Source organism: Rhinolophus hipposideros (genome assembly GCF_964194185.1).
Source record: "Rhinolophus hipposideros genome assembly, chromosome: 11".
NCBI classification, from domain to species: Eukaryota; Metazoa; Chordata; class Mammalia; order Chiroptera; family Rhinolophidae; genus Rhinolophus; species Rhinolophus hipposideros.
Genome location: NC_138057.1, coordinates 63,371,429 through 63,398,534, shown reverse-complemented (window position 1 = coordinate 63,398,534; position 27,106 = coordinate 63,371,429). Strand labels below are relative to the sequence as shown.

At 35.7% G+C, this 27,106-nt stretch overlaps 1 protein-coding gene across 6 annotated transcripts in view; it reads right to left on the bottom strand.

Annotated features, from left to right (window-relative positions):
• Positions 1-1,544: 1,544 nt before the first annotated feature.
• MUSK (muscle associated receptor tyrosine kinase) overlaps positions 1,545-27,106 on the bottom strand; it is a gene marked incomplete at its 5' end in the record, with an annotated part of 85,692 nt that continues 60,130 nt past the window's right edge. For 2 of the 6 annotated variants that reach the window (XM_081065956.1, XM_081065958.1), the window contains 8 exons: positions 1,545-3,480; positions 4,855-5,003; positions 6,155-6,346; positions 6,858-7,062; positions 12,435-12,458; positions 13,108-13,283; positions 18,556-18,819; positions 24,653-24,659. In XM_081065956.1, the coding sequence (XP_080922082.1) occupies positions 2,798-3,480; positions 4,855-5,003; positions 6,155-6,346; positions 6,858-7,062; positions 12,435-12,458; positions 13,108-13,283; positions 18,556-18,819; positions 24,653-24,659 (1,700 nt within the window). In that variant the 3' untranslated portion in view covers positions 1,545-2,797. The remainder of the gene's footprint in view (positions 3,481-4,854; positions 5,004-6,154; positions 6,347-6,857; positions 7,063-12,434; positions 12,459-13,107; positions 13,284-18,555; positions 18,820-24,652; positions 24,660-27,106) is intronic. The other 4 variants (XM_081065957.1, XM_081065959.1, XM_081065960.1 and 1 more) reach the window with 2 other exon arrangements.

Genomic DNA, 27,106 nt, shown 5'->3' with positions numbered 1-27,106 from the left:
GCCCCACAGTATGATGCTTGAGAGTTCAGCCTCTTTTGGTCATAAACTAGGCTCTGTTCCTCTGTGTGCTTGGGCCAGTTACACAATCTCTCCATGCCTGTTTGCTCACCTGAAATGTGGGCATAATGATAGTACCAACAGCACAGGGTGGTTGTGCGGTTTAAGTTAATATATTTAGACTCCTGAGAATAGACACGGTAAGCATTCAATAAATGCTATCTGATAGTATTATTTTTGTCACAAGTATTCCTATCATGGGAGTCCTACTTGTTATTTTAGTTGTCAATTACTTTAAATATTTAATAAAGTCAAATGATTACGTAATATCTCCTTGCTTGCTTGTCCACTCACTGCATTTACCTACATTTTACTGTTTTTTTTTTTGCTTTGGGATCTTGAATACCAGAGCCTAAAAAACACCCAGACAGAGAATCCGTGAGGCTGTAGAAGCCATGAGGAAAAGACAGAAAAGTCAGGGCCGTTATTCAGCCATGGGGAGAGAAGCAGAGATGAGCTCCAAGTGGCAGACAATAACACTCGGGCTGTGGAAGCCTGATTCTGAGGGGTAACACGATATCGGCAGCACAAGCCACATGTAGGCACTATGAGGAACTCTTCTGGCCCGCCTTTCTGCCCTAGCTTTTCCCATTGGCCTGACTTCCATTGTCTCTCCTTTTGTAATAAAACTCTGTCTGCTGAGGAAACCTGAAGACATCTTTGAAATTTGCAGAGCATATGTGACACACGTATGTAAGCTATTTATATTAAGAGTATGCCATTGATACTTACATGAGAGTTCTAGACTCATTGGTGGGCCTCTTCAATGGGTCTGCTTTGTTGGCCTCACAGCTCTCTGTTTTGGACTCATGCTGCAACCTCCTAGCTCCTTGGATGACTCTCAGTTTGGACTTACAGTCATGAGTTTCATCTAACGCATCTCTCTAGGTCTCAATCCTCATTTCCTAATTCCCTGTCTATGAGTCAGAACTGTGAATAAACATGTCCTTCCATTGTCATAACCCATGGAACTTGCTCTGGCCTGAAAAGGGAGAAAGATTAGGTAATAGGTAGGTAGGCAGTGATTGAGCATCAGGAACAGGCAGTCAGGTTAAGGGGAGGGGACATGACAGGAGGGTTTTAGAAACTAAAATTGAGCGAACGTCAGGGGTGAAGGAGCGGACAAAGTCTTGGGTAATTTCTGTTTTTGTCTTGTTTGCCTGGAGTGATTATGAATACGAAATGGGAGGTTTACCAGCAAAAATGACAAGTTGTTGCATGAAGGCAGATTTGGAGATTTTAGGTGGAGCCTTCCTACAGACAGTTGAAAATCTACTTTTAAGAATTCAGACTGTTTCTCCATGACCTAACCTCCCATTAGTTTCAACTAAACAGTTACAAAGTAGACTGCTATTTTCTCTTCCTTGTTTATGAGCTTTTCAGGAGAATTTGTGTTCATACTGGTATCACTCATGTGGGACTTAGAGATAGAGCTCCCCTGAGAAATCTTGTGCACCAGGAATCTGAGTTCCAGATATTTTTTTTTTAGAATTATAAAATGTGAAAAGATAGATTGTCATGCAGAAAGTTGGTAAGCAACACTGTATTAATTCTACTGCCTATTCAATTGGTTTCTAAAAGGAAAAACTGTCAGAAGGCACACAAATTATCACGGTTGAAATAACTCAAAGCTACAGGACCATCTTGTGAAACCCCATGTTATAAACCATGTTTTAAGAGATTTAATAGACTGGGGCAATAAAGTGAAAGAATGACAAATTTGAAATGTGTGGCTTTAAAAGTAAATACAGAAGAAAATGGTAATATTTGCAAAAGATATATATATATATACATATCAGTCCACAATATTATTTAAAAAGTTATTTTGGCCAGAGTGCTTATTGTAGATATGAATAAAAGGAAAAAAAATAGCTAAATAACTGAAAAAAAGGACAGAAAGTCCTGGAAAGAGAAAGAAATAAAGATTAAAGCAAAGGAAAAGGTAACAATAAATTTTTCAAAGAAAAGGGTAAACTAGTAAGACACAAAAACATTTTCCAGAAAAACTGTAAGAATAAAATAAGCAGATTAGATTCATGACAAGTGCATACAAAGCAGAAACTTCTAAAGGAGAAGAAGCACAAAGACAGAACAGGGAACTAAAAATCACAGTAAGAATAGTGCCTTGCTGACTTGTCATTTTATTCCTTACAAATGCCCTATCAATAAAGTAAAACATAACTCTGTAGATTATATAGACAAATATAAAAGAATGCATTAAATGCAAGAAAGAAATTCAATAAAAAACGAACACTCCTCTTTGGGTGGGGAGACAATGAATGAATGGTTTTTCTCTTTTGTTTTCTGTGCTTTACTTAAATATCTTACTTGAAGCTATACCACTTTCATAATGGACAGGAATTAACTCTATTAAAAATGAAGTTCTGTATCACATTTCATATTAAAATTTAATACAGCAGACTTTTATTCTGCGGCCAGCTATTTCAGGAACTGAACAGATGACATTCTTTCCAGTACAATATGTAATACAAACTTTCCCCATGAGGAAGAGTAGTTGTCTCTGGTTATCTGACATAGTTCCTAGCCTGTGTTTCCAATCATCAACTTTCAATAGGTCAGTTGTGCACTGTCTTTGCTTTTCTCAAGAAACAAACCACATGCTATTCACGTCGACTATTATTCTTTCCTATGTGGTTCTTGATGGGCTTCTGCCATTGGATTCTTCTGGCTCACAGAGCCTGAGAGAGATGGCAGTGTTTTCTTTGCACATTTTAGACCCTTAGACACTCACAGTTCCTTCTGCCCTCTCACACATGCGTTCTAGAATTCGGTGAATACTGGCGAAACTGGGTCTGTCTGCAGGCAGCTTGCTCCAACACAGTCGCATTAGATTGTACAGCTCCAGGGGGCAATTCTCAGGGCAGGAGAGAATGTTGCCATCGCGCACATAGTAAATGACCTCCTCGTGGGCCATCCCATAGTAGGGCTGCAGGCCGTAGGAGAAGATCTCCCACAAGACCACACCGTAGGCCCACACGTCAGACTCTGTGGTGTAGCGGTTATAGAAAATGGACTCAGGCGGCATCCAGCGAATAGGAATAGCATCGTTCTCATTAGCTTTGTAGTAATCTGCTGAGTAGATGTTCCTAGAGAGGCCAAAGTCCGCAATTTTCACCACCATGTTCTCACCCACCAGGCAGTTCCTGGTGGCTAAATCCCGGTGGACAAACTTACGCTCTGAGAGGTAAGCCATGCCAGCGGCTACCTGCCTGGCGATGCAAAGCTGCTCAGCACAGGAGAGGGGCGGGGGCCCTGGGCTGGAGACCTGAGCCCTCAGGGACACGTCGCTGTGACTGAGGCTGCACACGGTGTGGGGAGACATGCTGCGGAGGAACTCGTTGAGGTCTCCATAGGCCATGTATTCAAACAGCAGGCACATGGGTTTCCCCACAGCACACACACCTGGAACCAAAATAACATCCTTTGTGAGGTTAGGTTTCCAAAGTGACCCCCTGGAAAGAGCACTCCAAAAGCAAATGGCCAGATCGGAAAATATGGGGAACTGGTTTTTCTGTTGACAGCATCGCAGTCAAATGGTAAACATCTTTTATTTACCTTTTTAGATGCAGCTTGCTTATCACTCCTTCTAGGGTAACTTAGCTCCCGACCCTTCCAGGATCAGATTTTCCTTTTCTCATCCTTCAACATAGTACCTACTATTGAATATTATAATAATTCTTTCATGTGAAGTTTCCCCCACAATGTTTTAGCACATTGAAAGTAAGAGGTCATGTCTCCTTTAAATTCTGCAAACCTACCACATGTCTGGCGGAGCAAGTATTCAATGTTTAGAGAGCGAATTTATGCATGGATGTTTGCTTTGAGTATATAACGTAATTCCTCTGTGTTTCTACCACACTGTTTCCCTGAAAATAAGACCTAACTGGGAAAGAAGCCCTAATACATCTTTTGGAGCAAAAGTTAATATAAGACTGTCTTATTTTCGGGGAAATATGGTAAGAACAGGAGACATAGCAGCCCTACCTAGTACCATATTTCCCCCAAAATAAGACTGGGTTTTATATTAATTTTTGCTCCAAAAGACGCATTAGGGCTCCTTTTCCGGTTAGGTCTTATTTTCTGGGAAACACGCTAGTTCACTGAAGTAGGATAATAATGGAAGATGTATGAAATTTGGAAAGAAGAACAAAAACAATCCAAAATCTTAGATGAAGTTTTCAAAGTTGCTGCAGTAAACCATTCTGAAACTTAGGTTTTACTATGTTCATTTTAGAAAGGACAGAATGTTAATATAAATAGACTAGATTTAGTGTCAGGAGCACATTTGCAAATCTTAAAATCTTGCTACTGTCGAGAGGGAAAATGGGCAACTTGTAATATTAGATCATTTAGGCACAATTTTACCTCACCATAAAAAATAGATTATTAGATCTATTATTTTTTTCAGGTAATAATTAATGTATCTGTTCAGGAAGGGAAATGAAGAGAAATGAAGAATACTATTAATTTGGCTTATTTATTTTAGGGTTAGTTTTTAATTCCAGGGACTTTAGCTATCAGTATATTTATATATACTAGAGAGAAAAATTAATGAAATGACAACATATTTCTCTGAGAAATTTAAAAACCCCAATTTTCTTGAACTGAGGTGATTTCATGAAATGTTCCACTCCTTGACACAGAAAATATTATACGGAAAGGAAGAGAGACATCTCCCTAGTCAAGGAGTGAGGAAAAAAGCATAAATGAACTATGAAAACCTTGGAAAGCCTCTGTTTTCTGATACAATAAATTTCTTCACTTATATTTTCATACCTAAGAGTTTCACAATGTTTGGATTATCAAATTCTGCCATGAGGGCTGCTTCCCTTTGAAAATCTGCTTGCATGTCTGCTGAAGCTTCTTCTTTGAGCATCTTCACTGCCACCATAGTAAAAGGTTCATAGGGAAGTAAGCCCGGAGCCCTGAGAGGTACATTTATTTAGGAAGAAATCAAAGATCAGGAATATTATACATAGTCACATTATATCTACCCACACATATACATACCCCCACGTACACAGCCTTTCTTAGAGCCACAGAATCAAAGAAAAATGCCAATAGCAGTAGATTGTACTTAAAATTCCTTGACTCCAATTAAGAAAAATCACTAGGGCTACTTTTAACATAGGTTAAGTTTGAAAAATGCATTACTTATAAATTACAGGCATTTAAAAGTGCACAGACCCAATGGGATTACCATTACCATCCCAACCCCTTAATCTCTGGCTGGAATCTAAATTCCTGGAAGGCAGGGACCATAACTTATTCACCTTTATATTCTCAAAGCACCTAAAATGATACCTTGCATATTTTTGGTTTTCAGTAAGTATCTGTGTTAGATTTTCATTAATCATGTAAACTTCATAGCAGGACCACTTCGAGAGCACATAAAGTTGTGTCCTACTCAACAGCACTAGGCCAAAGTGACAATTGGTGTCCACATTCTCTGGCCCGCTCTGTGTCTGTGGAGCTACATCCATGCAGAGAAGGTATTTCATCCCAATTCACCCAAAGGGCTTATGTTGGCCCTAATACATATTCATCTCTGGAGCGCATTGTTTTCTGACATTTTTGCACTATTTTTCCTTTTCTATGTTGCCATTCTGTGAACACCGACTCGTAGTTAATATCTACACACATCAGGCTCTGAGTTCTTCAATGGAAACATTAGTACAAGGTAAACTTTGAATAAAGTGGAGAATATAGTGATAGAAAATGGAGGAGAAGTAAAGTAAATGTGAGAGTTATTTCCTAAGAACAATGCGATAAATGATTAAAAATGTACGACAAAATGCTTTTCTGAAAAGGAAAGATGATTAAATGTTGCTAAGTGCTTGTAATTTGAATACTCTACAAATAAAGATTCTCTTCATATACACAACCCTATTTTTCAGCAGAGAGGGAAATTATTTAGATTCAAAGTATAATACTCAGTACAAATCAGGTGAATGACACTAAAGATTAACTAATAATAACTGTGATACATACTGCATAGACATCAAGGTCATGGTCTGGTAACTTTTCAGACACAACATATTTCAGTAGGAGAGATGTTTTACAAAAGTAAATTTACCTTGCTTGAAAGACCCTTCCAAATGCTCCCTCTCCGATATCTCTCACATATTCAATGTTATTCCTTGGATATTCCAGGCTGAGCAATTTGGGGTTCAGAAGGAGTGGCATCCTTTGGTACATGGGGTTGGGATGAAGTCTGTCTAGGAGGAGCTCAGAAGGAAGAGTAGTGAGGGTTACTGCCGCTGATTCTCTGCAGGTTAAAACAGGTATGGTCAGTAACGAGCTTAGAACCAGGTGAAATCTTTGTACTCAGACTTAGGTTCTAAAGAGATAAGGCACTTAGAAGGAAACAAATAAGTCACTGAGCAGCCAAAAATCCTTCAGTTTTAGAGCATTGAATTATTTTGTTTGATCTAGAATCAAAAGTCACATTTCCTCAGGGATTTTGTCACTATCAAATCTAGCAGTGGCAATGGAGATGAGGGGGGAAATGGGAAGCAGGAGTAGCCATATTCTTCCAAAGTATTGTTTAGATACTCTCTGCTGTGGAAAAATGAACCCTAGGACATGTGATCCTATGCAAAAAGTTATCGATATTTTTAAAGATCATGGTGAGGGTGCTTAATTTTCAAGCAATGCAATGGATGTCATAAAGAGACTGGTAGGGTTATAAGTATTCCTTTTCTTATCCCCAATTCCAATAGCAAATATGTAGACTTTAAAACATTACTACATGTGATTAGCTTAAACTAGAATCTCACCTTTTATTATTCTTCCACTGTTTTCTTCTTCGGCAACAGTAAAGAGTGGTTATGGTAAGAAGCGCAAATACCGCAAAGCTGGTCATGATGGAGACTATTACAGTCATGGAGTATGTAGGTGAAACAGAGAAGGAGGAGGTGGAGGAGGAGGAAGGCAAATTTGGAATGTCCACACTCGGCTTTGAGGACGTCATTGGTGGGAATGCTGAAAGTAAACAATAATTCTTTTCATTCTTTCTTAAACTTTTAAGATGCAATTTTTGTATTCAAGCAACCAGTAAACTAAATTTAATTTTAAGGATAGGTTGTTATGTATCAGATTCTTTCGGGTTATATGTCTATAAAGTCCCATTGTAAGAATCCAGTGAGGTCCAATTGTCAGTAAATCCAGCTTATAGAATCATGGAATTTTAAAGATGAGACTCAGAGGGAAAAAAAAAAACCATTTTTTTTCCCCACAACAAATACATATCCTGGGTTAGTGCTCTTTACATTGCATCATATTGTTTATAACCCAAAAACAATCATGGAAATTAAGTTATTAAATAAATATCTTCATGAAATTAAATATTGAAGTCAGTATTGTCTAAAGCTGAGCTTTTATACACATTTACTATTGATTTACAAATAGAATAAAGTTTATGGGAGAAAATGAAAAGTGGAAATATTGAGACACAATTGAGCAGAAGTTAGTTTGTCTAACAGCTGAACTTTGGTCAAATTCCTATTGAAAAGGTCAATGCAATATCAAAACAAGGTAAAATCTGCATTCCTGCTGGAAACCAAAAGATGCATCACTCTGTAGAATGCAAAGTTCATTGTGTATCTATTGAAACAACCGTATTAATTATATTTTAAATCCTTTTAATTGAATAAAGACAAAAATATGAATACAGGGTATTTTAATAATATAACCAATAAGAATGTTTTAATAGTAAAGAATGAACTTTGTATTCTAAAAAGAGAGAATAGACTTATTTTCAAACATTTGTGGAATACTGACAGATATGATCTCTTCTCAGGCCACAAAGGTAAATCTCAATAAAACTCAAAAGCAGAAATTATGCAGATCTATTCTTTGACCAAAATGCAATTAACAATAGATTAAATAAAATCCAAAAAGGAAAAAAGTTGAGTATCTTTTCCATCAACCAGTAAAAGGTAGCCACAGTCATAGATTAGAAAATAACTTGCTAACTGTGTGTATGGAATTTGGCCAAAGCTGTGCTGAATGATAAACTCATAGTGTTGTTTCTTTCCATTAGCTAAAAATAATAAAGGTGAAGGAACTAAACATTTAACTCAAGACTTTAGAAAGGAAACAAAAATTACAGAAAACAAAGGAAAATAGATGATAAAGTAACAGTCATAAACAAGCAGAAATTAATAAGTTAGAATACACATACCACAAACGATCAACTTAAAAAATAGATGAATAGTTGGTCTTATAAATATTAAGTAATCTAATCAGAAGAATTTTAATTTTAAAATATAAGAAAGGCACCAGCATACAGATTAGGAATGATAAAGAAATAATGACACGAGTCAAAAGCCAGCAAAAAAAAAAAATGTGCAATTACATTTTCAAAATCTTAAGGAAAATTATATTAATTACCAAATTTAAAGAATTAGAAAATCTGAATATAGTTATAAGTAGGAATTTAAAAGTCATTATGGAATTATGGATACATTCTTTTCGTCTTGGCAGAGATAACATTTAAAAATTTTATAGTCTGTTCCAGTAAGAGAAAAGAAATAAAATAGTTTAGGACATTATTAGAATACAAATGTCACAACCTAACAATGTTAGCACAAAAGAAAAGCACATTCATAGATTATTGAACATAGATTTAAAAAATCTTAAGTGAATGATTAGCAATTGACTGCAATATGGTAAGAGAATAGTGATTTAATATAAGGAAATATATTAATATAAAACATTACAAAGTCGAAAGAAATTTTTTATTAAAGTAGGTGCCTACAGCCATGTGAAATAGGACACTGTCAAAGCAGAAATTACAAGGGGTGCCCACGTATGACTGCTTAGCCTAGGAGGGCACAGTGATTCTGTCCGGAGCACCTATAGTTAAGAAAGTGGTTTTGAAGCCTGTGGAGACCAAGTTTGGTCATTACTGTAACTCAAGTGGCATCTGGAACTGGAAGAACACCAGCACAGCAGTAAGACATCTGTGCGGAACCAATGACAGCATTTCTCATCAAGTGTCACAGAAATGGTGGACTTAAACAGAATTCCCAGGTTCCTCTTTGATTGATTTGAAAGTCGATCTTATTTTCTTCTGACTGAATCAGCCAAAATCTTTTAAAGATCAATCCAAGCTAGGTAGGGAGCGGGGCTTAAATTGAAGAGTGGAACTTGCTGCTAATAATAAAGTAGGAGCAATTATGTAAAAAAAAGGAAGTAGCTATTTTTATATCTGGATTTTACAGAGCAATTCATACCATATTTAACATGTGAGGGAATGTAATGTAATTTATAAATGGGTAGTGTAATCTCATTAGTAAATATAAGAGTAATTTTTCTCAAAAATATCAGAAAATAGAGTTCGATGGCATAGTAAAAGAAAAATCCATGGTGACTTAGTAAGATTTGTTTTCAAAACACAAGAATTGGCATAGTTTGAACAATAATTTTGCTTTATGGATTTAATTACTTTTCCTCTAAGGATAGTTTTGTTCTGTTATTCCTTGATTATTGTTTCTGATTAATTGCTCTGGTCTTCCTTAGAGTGACTAGTTATATCTTTGAATTCAAATGATCAGTTTGGATCTCCAGTTTCTTTCCTTTTCAACTTTTCTCCTCATCAATTTTATCTCTTTATCCTTTTCCACTGAACATCAGGAATGTTTTATTAACTCATTCATCCACACATTAATGTATTCATTAAATTAATGTTGATTGTTACATATCAAGAATACTGTGGTGGACATGACAGGTTTTTGTGTTAAAGAATTTAACTGGGAAACAGTTAGTAAACAGATAATTACAGTAAAACGTAAAAAGTGTTTCAAGAATGGTAAGAACAGGATGCTTTTGAACACCCAGAGGCAGCCCATCTCCAGGTCTAGGCATACTGGATAAGTTTTCTAGAGTAAATAACTAAGGTAAATGTACAGGGTGAGTAGGCAATAACCAGTTGAAGGTGTGTCTGTGTGTGTGTGTAGAAAAGGGGAAGGAGTCGGGTGGAGCCAGGTCAGGGAGATAGTATTCTATAAAGAAGGAATAACATGGACCAGGGCAGGAACCAAGCAGTTGTGATGCCTTTCTAAGAGCACACTTAAGATTTCATTGTTGAGCTGGGAGTATCTATAGGGAAGGCTGCAGATATCATGTGTAGATCATAAAAGGCCTTTTATACCAAGTTAAGTAATTTGGACTTTGCCCTGCAGGAAATGGAGAGATTCATTGAGGGTTTTAAACAATGGAGCAGCGTGATGGGCTTTTTGCTTTAGAAAGATCACCCAGCCGCAGCTTGACTTCCATGGTATAAATATACCTATCATGGTTGATTTTAAGCTATCAATATGAAGTCCTGCATGTGGAGTTGGAAGAGATGTTTAATAACACAGCATTACATGGGATTTCTACCATATAGATAACAAAGATAAAGAGAAATTTTATGTTTCTCTCTGGACAGAAAGAACAAATTACGTATAGGAAAAAAGTAACCAGATGCAGACAACTCATTTTCAAAATTAGAAGTAAAAAAAGAGTGAGATCATGTATCTAGACCACTGAGGGAGAAGAAATGTCACTCAAGAATTCTGTATCTGGATAATACAGCTTTCGACTCTCCAGGTAAAAGATAGTGATTCTGAAGATAGGCAAGAATGCAGAGATTGTCACCCAAACCCATCTGAGGAAAGACATAAACTATATGTGGCCCAGAGAATTCAGTAATTCAGGAATAGTGAAAATGCCTGCTAAGCAGACAAATAGTGTAACTAGTACACAGGAATTAAATGCTCAAAAGATATTTCACTTCAGCAAGAGAACTTATAAAATGAAAACTCCTGAAATTCTCATCCGTGTCCAAGCAAGAAGGAAATAATGCAAAACATAAACGAATGACTTTTACAAAAATCTTCCATCACCCTTCAAAGTGAACTGGTAATAAATATCCTTTAACGTTTACTCAGAATCAAGAAACTCTTCAAGAAATATATGAGAGCTTTACACACCCCCGTAGAATATGGAACGCTACCTAATGTGGATGCCTTCTTTGTTCAACTGTTGACCTACCTGAAAAGCTTATGCCAATTTCTTTAATAATAATAATTGAATTTAACGCAGGGAGAGCACTCTTAGACATTCCCCTGACATGTTCAGACGAAATGATCATTTGGAGTTCATTTTCTTATATGTACACAAGATTTCATAAAACTGTTTTTCAAGAATAGAAATGTATTTATTGTAGCTAATTTATACTCATATCCTTACAATTGGTGTGAAAGACAGAAATATGGATGTTTTTTGTGCATGTTGTTCCTGTCTAATCTAGGATTAAATGTCAGCACCTTCCACTCAGTAACCCTCAATGGATACTTGAATGGATAGATAAGTAAACAATTGAAGGATAACAGTGACCCCAGTCATCAATTAAAAGTCCAATTAAAGAAAAGTTTGGCTGCTTAAATGACAAAGAATAGAAAGATTTCTTTTTAATTCCTTCAATTTGGGAATAACAATTTGACAGGCTTCCAGAATAATAGATTTTTTTAGTTTTCCATAATTCTTGTTTATTAACTCTAAGTGATTCATTTGCAACCAGTAGTATTCTTTCTTTTTAATAACTCTAAGTATTCATCCTTTAAGTAAGCTGGTAAAACCTGGCATTTAGCCAAGTTCAGAAGCTATTAGGCTGGAATATGTATCACAGGAAGCAAATAAGCCTTAGAACACTCAAATCAAGGGCAGTTAACTGACATGAAGACCTCTTCTAATATCATTCTGAAAATTTCTGGATTCTGGTAGGTTAAAGCACTCCTTCATACAGGTTAGGTTCTAGGACATCCCTTTTCAAGCAAACTTCTTGAATTCTTTCTAGGAATTTTGAGACTACCCTTTTGATTTGTCCCTGTAAGCTTTATATTAGAAATTAGCTGTCTTAAAGAAAAGCTATCTTCTAAAAGTAGGATCTGTTGTCACAAATGAAGATTGTGAATTGGCTCAATGAAGAAACAGACATTTGTTTTCACTCTAAAGAATTAGATGATAACAAAAATCACGAATGCAAAGTCAGAAGGTGACACTTTCAATCTGGCTAATTTTATAGCCATATAAGGGATCAAGCAAGCTAATAACCTTGAGGTAGGAGATATTTGTGTAGTTCGCTAAATGTGGTGCTCTCCATGGCCTAATTAGAAGCTATTAACTGTGATCTCAAATGATCTCCCTTCATGTTCTACCCTGGGTAGAACATGGCGTGATACGGTGGCGAGCCTTTGAGAGGAGCTGTACAGTCTGTTCTGGACGTTATTCAGTATGAGTGTACATACGCATGCATGAATCCATTTACATACACATAAGGTTTCACGGGCACAAACAAAATTACTTACTTGTTAGGTTTTCCTTTTTATAATCTGAAGGGGAAAGGATAAAAATGTGTTTTAAATGAGCATCCATTTATCTCATGTATTCTGTGAGAGAGTGCTAAGAACTGCAACTTCTTTCAGCTCTTTAATATGCAACTGGAAAATGTTCTTTGCATTCGAATGTGAAAGGATTGCGTCTTTGAAGTTAAACCAGCTAGCTGTTAGAGCTCCTTACAAAGTTCATTAAAGCAACATGCAGCCATTCAGCTTTGTTTTGTGAGATCAGCATTTTCAAACATGTGGCTTATTTTTGCATGCTTAAAAATCTGCTTCGTTGGCGAAGAAAGAGGACTTTATTCCATTCCTCTGACAAAGTACGAGAAGTTTCTTAGCCATTTCTCTGCACGTTCCAGAAAATGTTACAAGCTCTCATAATAGTCCCCTGAGAAAACAAGGTAACATCTCAAGCAGCAGTTAAAAGTGCTCTATTTCTTTTAGAACAAATGAAGTAAATCCTTATGCTAACCCATGCAATAAGGAGAGCAGTAGAAATCTGTTATTAGATGTCTGAGGGAGGCAGAGCTCGGAAAAAAAAATTAGAAATGTCTAGAAAACTTAGGAGATTTAAGTTCACAACTTAGTTTCTTCAAAAACAGTAAATTTCTCTTAACCTCCAAACTCTTGAGAGAACTGTTACCTAAATATGGCAGTCTGGTACAGGCCAGTGGGTCCCAGTGCATGCTGGGGAGCGTGCTGCAATCTGGCATGGACAGCAAATGCATCCCAGATCTGTAGATTGCTCTGTGGTTCTTTTCTTCCATCGCCAGCCATTCTTTCACACAGAAGAGCTCCTTTACTGCCAGGCAGTATTCTCTAAAATAGTTTATGGAGAACAAAACTTGATGAATCATGACATGTTAAAACCAAAATTGTGGCCGAGCCTAAACTCGGTATTTTCAAAACATCATCAGAGTACATTGTTTTTGCAAAAGGATTTTTGAAACAACTGTTGTATTGTAAATAACGTGAGACTTTATGAATATGTGGTATCACTCTGTGAGACAAAAGGCTAACGTGTTTTGCTTTTAAAACATAATTAATGCTACTTTTGAGAAATAAGATTACATGTAAAGTATTTTTTTTTCCTTTGGGAAAAAAATAGAACTTTAAAAAAGGTATTAGGTTAGGAATCCCTAATCTGTCTTCTCTCAACTTTATATTAAAATAACTACAAAGGTACAGAAACAAGGTACACAGTTTTAAAAACACACACTAAAAGTCACGGATCCTTGTCAATCAGTGCCCAGCCTGGGAGATTTTCCTGTGATCTCGTGGTTAATGTACAGGGCCCTTGGCATGACGTATCTTCCAAATAGAGCAGCACCACTTTCCTGGCAGGTTGTAAAACAGCATGTGGGTATTTGCCCTGTCCTAGCTTTGGAGAAGCCGAGTCCTGTCCCATTGCCATGTGTGCTTCCATGTGAGAAAGCCAGAGTAATGCCCATTTGAACATGAATCTGTTCTATTCATTCATATGCTGTATTATGAGTGAAGAGGCTGAAGAAAGACTAGGTGGACTAATTAGAATTGTGTGGATTAATATTTGTTCCGGCTTATCTTATAGAAAATAAGATAGACTGCATAGGCGAAACATGGTTAACTCCAAATTAAGATACTTGGGGTTAATAATAAGAGGATTGAAGATAATTAAAGAAGTTAACGATAACAATAGTGATGTTGTTCATTCACTATCTGAAGGATATAGAGAAGAGGAAATTGTGTGTGTGTGTGTGTGAGTGTGTGTGAGTGTGTGTGTCGGGTGTGTGAGTGTGTGTGTCAGTGTGTGTGAGTGTGAGTGTGTGTGTGAGTGTGTGTCGTGTGTCTGTGTGTGTGAATGTGTGTGTGTGTCTGTGTAGGTGTATCTGTGTGTATGCCACAATAGTGTCTTTTTTTAATACTCATGCTTACACTCCTGCTTTCCCAGGTAATTGCTTGCCAATATGGGCCAATTAGACGTGTAGATTAAAGGGCTGTGCATACAATTGTGATGGGATACAGGCGGGTCATGATTATAACAATAGGATTTCGAATTCTTATGTCTGCAAGGGAAAGTGGAGAAGCTTTCCAAGCTTCTGAGAAGCTGAAGAACTAGCAGAGTGTTGCTTAACTTACTTCTTATTATGCCTAGGTCCCACAGCACAGCCTTCTGCATTTAGACAACACAGTTAAACTGTACAAAAATCAACATGGGACATAAGAAAAATAATTCTGTAGCCCACATTATGTGAAGGAAGCAAATACCTGGGAAAATTATATTTTATTCTACATGGAAAAACATATGAGAAAAATGTTTTTTTTTTTTTTGTTTTGCTTTGTTTTCATTGACATGCATTAAAGCAGGCCCTCTATAAAAGAGTTTTTTACAAGGCAAAAAATCAGGATGAAATGGACAATAGATTGAAGAGTAGGTTAACTTGAATGTGGTAGTAACGGAAGAAAATAAAGACCACAAGGAAGTGAAACCAACATTAAAGACTTGAAATCTTCACTGAAAATAGCAAAGAAATGGTGTTATAAGAAACTGAATAAATAATAGAGGAAAACTTTAGAAGTCCTAACTGAATGTAGAAGAAAGAATGAAAGGTAAATGATATGTAAAGATATAACTGAGAAGGAGGAGTAAGCAATATAAATAATAACAGAACCAACTACAAATAATAATGTGTCTCAACAAGACAACTAGAGCACATAAAGTAGAAAAATACTCAAAGATCTATAAGAAAACATTCTTAAAAAGAGCAATAAACCTGATGATTAAAACATATTTTCCATTACTTTTTATATATATAACTTATAAGAAAGAAAATAATGAAAAGAGATCGACTCCCAGATGAATTTTATAAATATTTTGCATCTGAAGGATTAAGGTAATAATCTTCCCACCATCAGGCAAGAGAAAAATATTCACTATAAAAGAACAAAATTCAGGATTACTTTCTGTGTTCTTCATTACAACATAAACAAAAAATGGTGAGAGTGCATAGAATTTTGAGGAAAATTGAATGTAACACAAGACTTAAATACCCAGTCAAATCCATATACATATAAGAATTATAGGAAAAAAATTTTAATACGTAATCTAAAAAACACCTATTTCAGCAGAACAAGGGATGAATCAAAACTGAGAATTTAAGAAAAAGAAAGATTTTCCTATGAAACAAATGACAGTGAGCATCAGGGAGGGATAAGGTAACAGAGAGAGCTCCTCTAGGTACTTGTATATATGGTTATGCAATCAAATGTAAAAGCTGAAAATAAACACAATTGAATAAAATAATACTAACCTGGTTTATAAATTCAGATAATGTTTCAGAAAGCAAGTATGGAGAACTCAGTAAAATTATGCTATATTAATTAGGCCTGCCCTCACTCAACACCCTATTTTAAAATTACAACTTCCCCCCACCCCTTGGTACTCCTGATCTTCATTACCCTGGTGTTTGTTTTTTCTCTTTTTATGACACTTAACACCTTCTAAGGAAGTATCACGGTTATTTATTATGTCTCTTGCAAATTGTCTTCTCCTGCTAGAATGTAAGTGCCATGGACAAATAACCCTAGAAAAGTCCTTGAAGCCCAGTAAGAGCTCAGTAAGTATTTGTTGAATAATTGAAATTCTTTGCCATTCATGGAAAGTGGCACAAATTATTGAATGACTATTTATGATTAGAAAACCATGAGCAATAGTATGCTTTTAAAAATCTCACAAACAACTAGAAGTAGAATATAAAATTGTTTAAGATTTTGGAACCACTTTGAAGGATAAAGGCAAACAAAAGTATTGTAAAAGACATAGCAAAAAAGGAAGGAAGAATAAAATGAGAACATCTGAAAAGTAACCTTACTAGTTATCGACAGTAAACCCAATGTTAGTTCAAATGTCATTAGTGTAAAAAGTTGAAGTTGCCAGAATTGCAAGGAATTCATTCTTAGAAAAAAACAATTATTGTGAAAATGTTTACTGCATCACTATTAAACTGAACTGTTGAATCAAGCAGATAAAACTCACTTAAGAGCAGAAAGAACTGGACAATTTAATTGTTGATACTAATATTTACATATAAATTTTGTACCTTAAAAGCAGAGACTCTTTTTTTCCAAATGTCTGATTTTTTACAATTATTAATTATAAAGAAGTTGTGGTATATATACACAATGGAATACTATTCAGCTGTAAGAAAAGATGAAATAGGACCATTTGAGACAACATGGATGGATCTTGAGATTATAATACTAAGCGAAGTAAGTCAGACAGAAAAAGTAGAGAACCATGTGATATCACTGATATGTGGTGTATAAACCAAAAACAACAAAAGAACAAGACAAGCAAATGAGAAACAAAAACTCATAGACATGGACAATAGTTTAGTGGTTACCAGAGGGTAAGCGGGTAGGAGGGTGATAGGTAGATGAGGGTAAAAGGGATCAAATATATGGTGATGGAAGGAAAACTGACTCTGGGTGGTGAACACACAATGTGATTTATAGAGGATGTAATACAGAAATGTATATCTGAAATTTATGTAACTTTACTAACAACTGTCACCCAATAAACTTTAATTAAAAAAAATAAATTAAATAAGATTTATCAAGAAAATATTATATATCAAAGAAAACAAAACCTCAATAAAATATAAAAATGTAAAAAAATTAGACTATATTTTCTGACCCCAATTCAAATAAAATGTTTAATTACAAGGATTTAAAAAAATAGAAACAATTTTCAGATAAAAAAAACTACTTATCTAAATGACAATTGGAATTAGGAAAAATAAATTTTAAGTACACTACAAATGACTTACATATTTAGAAGATAATCAACTATGCTATTTTATAAATTTGAAATCTCAATGAAAGTGATGTTTTTTCTAAAAATACAAAAAGGGTAAATTATTTTCAATCTTAAAAGAACATTTGTGGCCCAAGCATGTGAACTGATCTAGGACATAAATGTTGGAAAGTTAATCAATTAATTTGTGCTATCATTCAAAGATACAATTCAATTTTAACATTGGGTGTTCCTTGAGAGATACTTAGATGTCATGCCTGATGAAAATATAATCTTCTTAGGTGAGGAAACAACGAATTATATTACTTTTACAATGTCTCCAAACCTTCAAAATCTGCAGTAAGTTGAGGCATAGAGCCCCTATTTTAATGACCTCAGTCCTCCTTGGTAAATAGAGAGTGTGCTAAAATGATTTAAGTATTTAAATAGTTCTTGGTTTTATCAAAACAGAAGTAGGAATGTACTGTGTTGGTAGTTTTCATCAAAAGAAAACAATATGGATCCAGTTTCTAATATAAACCATGAGTGCAATTTATCCTTTAATCCTCTCAACTCTATTTTGCAGATGAGGACACTGAAGTTTAGCCAAGATCACATAACGAAGTGGTACAAACAGTATTTGAACTTTGTTTTATTTGTCTCAAAAGCCAGATTGAGTCCTGTCTTTTCTACATAATATGTAAATAAAGGCAAAGATAATTCTATTGAACATGGATTTATGAATTTCAGTGTTTAAAGAGTATGGGGGTTTTTAAGAAGTAGCTATTTATAATCTACTTCTTCCCTCCCCCCATATGAGATAAGAGTGCCAGCACTTACATTAGAATATTGGGTGGAATGTATTTTAAAGTAATATACATATAGCATACAGTATAAAGTAATATTCTGAAATACTGACTATGATCTCACATTTATTGGCAAATAATGCTGAAACACTTGAAATGTAGTTTTATTTTCCCTTCTCTATCTTGGCTTACTACTGAGGTCCATGTTAGTTTAGGATTTCTTTTTTTTCATAGAAAGCAGGGATATTTATGAATATGATAATACAAACAATAACAAGGACAAGAAAACATACCTTTTATGACATTTTCTAGAAGCTCAGAGGCCTTGTATTATAAGATATCAGTGGTAGATTTACATGGTAGGAATTTTGTCCAATAATTACCTTCTAGTTGGACAAAAGTCACGTTTTGCCTTTATTATTGCACATGACAACTTCCTCTCTTGAAAACCCTTCCTGTTTGCAGACAGACAAATACGTTTTCCTATTTATTTAATTATTTTTAATTTTACCTGCAAATGGGTGTAGGAGTAGGTACTACTCCAGGGTTGCATTCTTGGAAGATGTGGTTACACAGCAAAGCCTCTGCAGCCTGCCGGCAGAGTGGACTCAGAGCTTTCAGTTCATTCCAGGCCGTGTGGACCAGTAGTTCTTGGGCCTCCTCAGGGTCCACATAGGAATTGTTGAAGAAAACAAGAGCATCTTTTGCCAGGACAGCATTACACACTTCTCCTCTGTACTGGGCGCAGTAGCCTTTGTTATCTTTCTGTGGTTTACTGAAAGAAGCAATGAACAACATTTCCAATCACATGTTATTTCTTAGCATTCAGTCTGTTTCTTTTCTTTTTCTTTTTCTTTTTTTTTAGTTTACACTTCTACATCACAACATAGGAGACAATTGCACTAACAACTTGGTTGACATGCTCAGTCTGAATATCGTCTTCATTTCCACCCACTATTATATCACTTCCAGCTACTCTAGGGGACTATTATGAGGATTAAGGGTGCTAATGGATGTGGAAAGCTTTAGAAACTATGCATATCTTTATCTTTTAGATTATAAATAGAATTTGACTGCTCCTAGTTAAGCAGCCTCACATGCTTCTTACAAATAAGCTACATAGGCAAATGAATACATAGAAAAGAACATATTCATCGTGATGATTAACAAATGATTGAGCATAATAATTACTCTGATCCAAAAAGCTTGTAGTTTTACAAAAATAGTTTGTATTAGGATAGTTAAGTACCTGACTTTTATTGTATGCATACATCTTTGCGACACCTTCCATACATGGATTCTGTCACTCACACGTCTTTCCAGCATTCTATTAAAGAATAAAAAGAGCCACATAGGGGAAGAAAGCATAGGATATGGCTCTCAGAGGAGCTAAGTAGCATCTTTAGCTTCGCTACTTTCTCATCAAATGTCTTGGGGAAAATCATATGGTCACTCAAAGCCCCAATGTCCTAATCTGTATAGCGATGTAAGTAAGTATTCCGAACTCAAGTTATTGTGTGCTAAAGGGTAATATGTATGGAGAAAAATTGTAAAATCTCTAGGGCTAACCCAAAAATAAGATTTAAAGCTTATCTGCTGTAACAATTGAAGAGAACAAAGGGAGGATGGATAATGCTGCTGGTACTCTCTTCAGGTATCCACTGCCTTCTTAATGGCATGCTTGGAAAAATAATAATAATTTCTATACTCACCTGACAAATATTTATTGAGCACTTAATTATGTGTAGGCACTGGTATGGTCTCAATATATTCTGATGCCTTCCATAAGATCTCTATCTTTAATAATGACAGAAAACTCTTAAGTTGTATATTCATTTAATTTGTCCAATTGTTGGAATTTAGCATTCTGTTATCTTTATATAAAGGATTGTAAGGTAAGAAAATTAAACAAATTGGAATTTGTGACAAATTTTAAATTGTTAAGAAACCTTATTTGAATTTGAAAAATCGATACTTAGAAACCATTATTTGCTAGCCTTTCAAGCAAATCTATTAAATGAGATATAACTCATTTAGGTAAAACAGTGAACTTCCAAGAAATAATGTACTTTAAAATAATGTTTTGTAATACAGAATTTTCGTCTAATTCATAGTTGCCTTTTAGTAATTAGCCAACATGAATTTGACTGCATTACTTGTCGTTTGTTGGGGATTTTTCAAAAGAAGGCCTTGAATAAGAAAACATAAAACTCTCATGAAAACATGGGCCAGATAAGTTTGGGAAAACACCCAGAGAAAAAGCTATGACTACTCCTCTTAGGAAACCCAGTCTATAGTAACACTAAGAAAGTTCAAGAGAAGCAAGAAAGCTGTGCTTTAAGGATCTGAATAATAATACCTAATAACCAGATATTGCCCAAAATGGTTTATGAGATGGTTTCACATATCAATATATCTTGGTAAAAAGGGAGGACGGGTAAGAGCAGGTGTGACTCATTTTATTAACAGAAAAAACTGTATCACATAAAAGTTAAATACGAATTTCCCCCAGTGTCCCTGAGCTGGTAATTATTCATGCTGTCATGTGTTAACTATTGAATGACTCTGTTCTTTATTTTTCTGTATTTTTAAAATTAAAAGCATTCATAATTTTTCCTTTAATTACACAAAAACATTTTTCAAAAACATTGGAAATTAAGAAAAAATACACAAAAGAAAAATTAATGAAAATAGCCTCAGAGATAAGGATTATTAACAATCAATTGTCAATCTCTCCCTCTGGATTTCTGCTGCTACTTCTCTTAATAAAAGCCCTAAAAAAAATCTGAACAACTTCAGTTGGCTTAAGAATATTGAGTCCTCGTTTATTTTTGAGCAATAGATACATAATGCAAAAAATAAAAATCCAAAGATAAAAGCAGAATAGATTTTGAACAGAAGTGAGATCTTGGTTATAGTTTTGGTTATTTTTTCTGCCAGCTTGAACTTATACTAGCCTATAAAAACCCTTTGCATGCTGGGAAAAAATATAAAATACAAAGTACATATAGTTCTTACTAATTTTCTACATCTTTGATGATTCTAGGATCATAAAAGACTTAGCTTTGGTAGTGTATTGATGCTAGAATTAGTTCTAAAATGTAAGAAATACACAGAACCAAATATATACATATGTTTTATAGCTCTATCTATCTATCTATCTATCTATCTATCTATCTATCTATCTATCTATCTATCATCTGTCTATCTAGAAAGAGAATCCCCAGTCACAGTTTCAGAGTTGAAACAACTTCTTTTTCTATTTTCTCTCTTCTTTTGCAGACTTCTAAACCTCAAATTTTGTGCAATGTTCATATTTTAGACACAAAACACCGAGACAATTTGGTCCATTTTATCCCTCAATCTCCTACTATCACTTAAACAAAATTTAAAAGAAGCTCACAGCAAAAATTGGTGAATAAGATAAATGCAAAGAATTTCCATGGTGTCTTCTGCTGTCTTTTGCAAGTGATGAGACCCCTTCCTGTCCAACTGAAGTCCTGTTTCTCTGCAGGCAGCTCTTGGGACTGCCGATGGAGCAACAGCTGAAGCAGCTGGTCCTGGTGTTCACTTGAACAGTGGGACAGAGGTCACAGGGATCTGAGCACAGAATGCTGGTTATTTTGGAATGATCTGCCAGACTATCTCCCAAAATGCTAGTTACTATTGCACCTGGAGCCAGTCCCTCTCTCTCTTCCTGACAAACTAAACCTGGCTGATCATCCTTTCTGTAGTTTCTCTTTTCAGAGGCAACAATGGATATTTGATCCCAAGTCCCTGTTTTAACTTCTTTTATAGCAGACAATTCTCCTTGGTTAAGTGGAGTATTTAAAGGATTCCCACTACGCCTTTTACTCTTATTTCCTTTAACATGCATGAATCCCATTTTTAAACACCATCTTGTGGTTTCTATGAGTGAGACCTCGACTTCCTTTGAACACAAAACACTTTGTCCGAAGGGCACAGGCAGATGACCAGCTGTAGTTTGTTTCAGTTAAGACAACCCCTCCACTCCAGTGGAAACTCCACAGCTTCTCTCACCCTCCCTAGGGGTGGCATACCTGTACGTCTCCTCGGGTATAGACAAACCTTCTTTCCTTATGTATGATCTGACTGGTCTCCCGTTGTACTTTCCCCAAAAGTGTGATGACTGGGGCTCTATGCCACTTCCAATCGCCAAAGCAAACTGGAATTGTTTTTATTCTTTCATGCCTAGTGTCTTTGTATGTGATTCATTCTCTAAGGCAGGGTCAGCAATTATAACCCACAGATCAGATTCCACCTGTTGCCTGTTTTTATACTGCCTGTGAACTAAGAATGGTGTTTAAGAAGTGAAAGTTATACGAATTTCAAATTTCAGTGTCTATAAGAAGAGTCTGATTAGAGCAGATCCATGTTCTCCTTTTGATGAATTGTCTGTGCTGTTTTTGCCCTGCAACAGCAGAGTTCAGCTGTGGCAACAGAAACGGTGTGGTCCACAAAGCCAAGTATATTTAATATCTGGCCCTTTATAGAAAAAGTTTGCCAATCCCTGCTCTAAGACATAGATAGATCAAATGTCATTTTTCTGAAATGCCAAACCCAATGTCCTCAAGGAGAAGGACATGGCCTTCTGTGAAAAACACCTCTTGTGTTTCTTCTGACTAAAATTATTACCTATTTATTGTGTAAAATAGAAAGTGATGTAACGGCAAGTTTAAATTTAATTTTTTTTTCAAAATTTATCTTAGCCCAATATATAAACACTTTATATATTTTATTTATTTGTACATATGTCAGTTATAATTAGTCTATACATAAGTATAATAGATAACAGTATTATATATACTATACATAGTATATAATTATATCAACAGGATAATTAGAATTATCCTATAAATATATTTTTGTAGCCTGCATTTTTACTTAGCATGATAGACATTTGCCTATACCATTATGTTTTTCAAAAGCATGGTCCTAAAATCACATCAATTTATCTTATTAATAGATATTGACATTGCTCATATATTTCACTAATATATATAAGGTTGTTTTGAATGTTGTTGTTCATACACTTATTATTTCCTTAACTGGATTACTGAGAGTGGATTTACCTGATTAACAGATACAACAATTTTAAGGTTCTCAATAAAAATTGCTAAACGCATTATAAAGGCTATAGCAATTTTCTCTCTACCTCTCTATAGAAAAGTTTGGGAGTGCTTGTGTTATCATAAGTGAAAAAAGGTATGGCATTTTTGTTTTATTAACATTTATTTGAGTACTAATGAGTTTAAAAATTTTCATTCGCATTTATGTGCATGTTAATGATTTATTTCTGTCTTTGAGTCCTTGGAATTTGTATATGCTTCCATTATTATGTTGTCTTGTAATCTCTCTCTCTCTCTCAGTCTCTCTCTCCCCTAGTAAAATGTAAATTTCTTGGAGACAGGGAATATGTACAATTTAATTTGTTTCTCTGCTTTCTAATATAGTGCCAGGAATAAAGTGAATAGCATTAAAATACACAGAGAGGACAGGTGTGCCGAATCGTGTGTGAATGAAAGACGGCATCTCGTCTGCTAGTAGTCTGCATTTTAACATTTACCACATTTATGTTCTACATCCCTTCTGTAGGGACTCAGCTTCCCTGTAGAGTTCTTAAGGATCAGGACTCTGTCTCTTAAAACTGTGACAGGTAAAAGAATACATCAAAGCTATATGAACTGGGACAAGATCAAGAACTAACCAAATTTTCTTATGCATGAATTATTTCATTTCATAGCATTAGAAGCAATGATTGGGGTTTTAGGTCTTGCTCAGTTCCTGTGCTATCTGGGTTAGTATAGTAGTTACCAATCTAAGTTCTTGAGGCTGTCCACCTCAGCTCAGATTGAGGCTTTGTGGTTTGCTGTGTGGTCTGGGCAACCTTGGTGCATCAGGGATAAAAAAAAATAGGAATCATAATAATTCTTGCCCCATTAAGTCACTGAAATGTTAATATGAGAAAAGTGGTGATCAGAAATGTACTCCAAAACTTAGCTGCTATTATCGTTATTACTATTATTAATCATTCTGAATCTCAGTGTCATCATTTGTAAGATTAGATAAAAATAGTTATCACACTTCACAGAGTTTCTCTGAAAGTCAATTTTACTACAAATAAAACACTGTAAGTTGCAAAATGTTATGTTACAAGATGATTTTTTTTATCACTGGGAAAAAGCAATGAGGGAAAGTTTGGGAGTCAGTTCTGGGTTCCATTTCTAAGCCTATAATTTATTAGTAGTTGTATAAGTCACTGGAACTCTCCAGTTCAAAGGAACTCTCTTAGTTTCTTTTCTGTACAATAAGGATAATAATAGTACCTATTTCATAGTATTTCCTGAGGATAACTTTAAATTATGCATGTGAAGCCCTTAAAACAATGCCTGATACTTTATAAGTATTCAACAGATGTTACCTATCTTCATCTTCACCATTATCTTGTAAGAGTATTATTAATAAAAGGATTAGAAATTAGAAAGTTTCTGAAAGATGACAGTGCTCCGCAAATAGACAATAAATGGCATGCCAAACAAAATTAAAACACAACAAAACAGAACATGAATATAATAACAATATCTTACCTCCATGCTGTTAACCGGAAAAGACGTTCCCGTGGGAAACCAAATTAAAGGGGGAAAGAAACAAAAGTTAGCACATTTTCATCTTAAGGTTTGCAGGAGATAACTTTGATACCTCTAATCTCTAAGTTTCTGAAAAGTTCTCTGCTTTTGTTAGGAGGCCAGATACCGCATTAACAAGGCAGAGTTGGAGACTGAGATTAAGAAAATAGTGTCTCCAGGAACTGAATTCTTTTCAAGTTGAAGCAACAGTGGGCACCATCAGCCCAGGCAGTGTCATAGCTCCGAAGTTCCCTCTGTTAGCCACCCAGGGACTTTGCATGGTGAAAGCAAGATGTGGAGGTTAAATGGGAAGAGGTGAGAAGGGAGTGTGGAGGAGGGCTGAGAGAGCTGTTATTCCCATAGACCTACTGGATTCATGGCGAGCAACCTGTGCAGACACACAGGGTCTTGCACAGAGAAGGGTCACGTGCTTAGTTGAATGCGCTGCTGTTGCTGTCCCGAAATACTTAATTTTTTAACAAGGGACACTTGTATTTTTATTTTGCACTGGGCTCCATGAAGTATGCCCACAGAGTGAAAGCTCGGGGCACTGAGGGAACTGCCCTCCCTTCAGGTGGATTATGGGGCTCCTAGCACCAATGGCCTCAACTTGGACTCTCCCAAGGCATGGGGTTCCTTGTGAGGGTATAGTGACCAGCATTTCTGAGTGATTCCATCTTTTTTTTTTTTTTGTATAGGAAATCTAAAAGCTCACACTCTTTACCAAGCACTTTGTGATTTACTTCCTCCTGTCCCTCAACTCTCGTTATAAACGTAAGTAAAACATGCCTTGTCTAAAACTAATTGGCCTTAATAGAATGTCTCCTAATGTCCAGGTCTAACTCTGTTGGAAGATTTTAGGTCCATTTGTGTTTCCTTCTTTTGCTGCCTTTAAGGATTCTAAATTGAATTCCTTTGAGAAGTCAATCTTCTTGAAAAATCTTGTAAACTCAATTTGTCTTTCTAATCATTCCTTTTTGCATGTGCAGGGATTGGTGACTATGAGGATTTTTGTAACTTTGAATGTGTGACTCTTGTCTTTGTGGACTTTTATTAAAATGAGCCTAAGGATGAGGCTCAAAACCCAACCTACATGAGGCACCTACATGACCCAAAACTCATGACAATTCTGCTACTGTGCAGATAGAACAGATGGAAATAGACAGCAGGAAGTTCTTCCAGAGAAAATGGTAGATAATTGGAAGAGGTAAAGGAAGATTCTAAGAGCAGCTGAGTAAGGAAACTTGTTGAAACACCAGGAGGCCAAGGTTATGTATATCAAAGAGCCTTCAGTTTAAGATGTCAGAGGAGGATTCAATGCCATGGAGACATGCCAAAGAGAGTCCAGGCATAGTACTTGGGGGGAGATAATAAAATTAGATAGGTTTCTATTTCAAGGACAAGTAGGTAAAGAAAAATGAAATTAAGTTACGAGTGCTTGGTTGTCTCAAGAATATTAAGAGAATCAGAGGATGCTTTATTCACTGGGGTTCCATGTGTTTCTTACAGGAATTTTTCCAGCCACATTTCCTTTATTGGGGAGAGTGAGGAAAGGGGTCCAAGAACCTTGCAATCATAAACAAGTGCTTTTATCTCAAAACTAAATTTTTAAAAATTCCGAAAATCTCCAACAGTCATCAACATTTGTAGTATCTTTTAAATTATCTGGAAAAGTCAGTAAAAGTTTGGCTGTCTTCTAAACTATACAGTGACTCTAATGTACAAAAGCTGCCTGATTGTAAAAGGAATGCTTAACTCTTCTGCCTACCTGCAGAATAGCTGGTAGCAATTCAGTGTGGCTACTGGCTGTTACTCATTTATTATATTCCCTTTTATTAAAAGCAAAAAATCTTTAATCACTATGACACCAGATAAAGCTACCATGAAATGCCAGGGGATAGTGTCTGTTTGTTGATAAGGACACTCTCTACCTATTGTGGCTAAAGCAGTGAGTGGTAAAGTTGGTCACGTGCTCCTCCTACATCACCACATGTCTCATAATTGGGGAGAGTATTAGGGGAAGTGTGACTATCAGACACGAGAGAGAGCACGTGAAACATGGTAGTACATTCAGTCAGCTCTACTGATTACAAAATATGTATAACTCAAAGTTTTATTTATTTTCTGTAATAGTGTGAAACATCAACTCCTAGAAAATAAAACTGCAGTTTCGCTTCCTGTGATTTCAGTTACCTATAATCAACTGCGATCTGAAAATATTAAATGGAAAATTCCAGAAATGAACAATTCATGAGTTTTAAATTACGCGCTGTTCTAAGCAGCATGATAAAATCTCGCGACATTCTGCTTCATGGGGCCCAGCGTCTCCACTGAGCCCCATGAATCATCCCTTTGTTCAGCGTCTCCACTCTGTAGACTGGAGGTGTCCAAATTGTGGCCCATGGGCTAACTGCT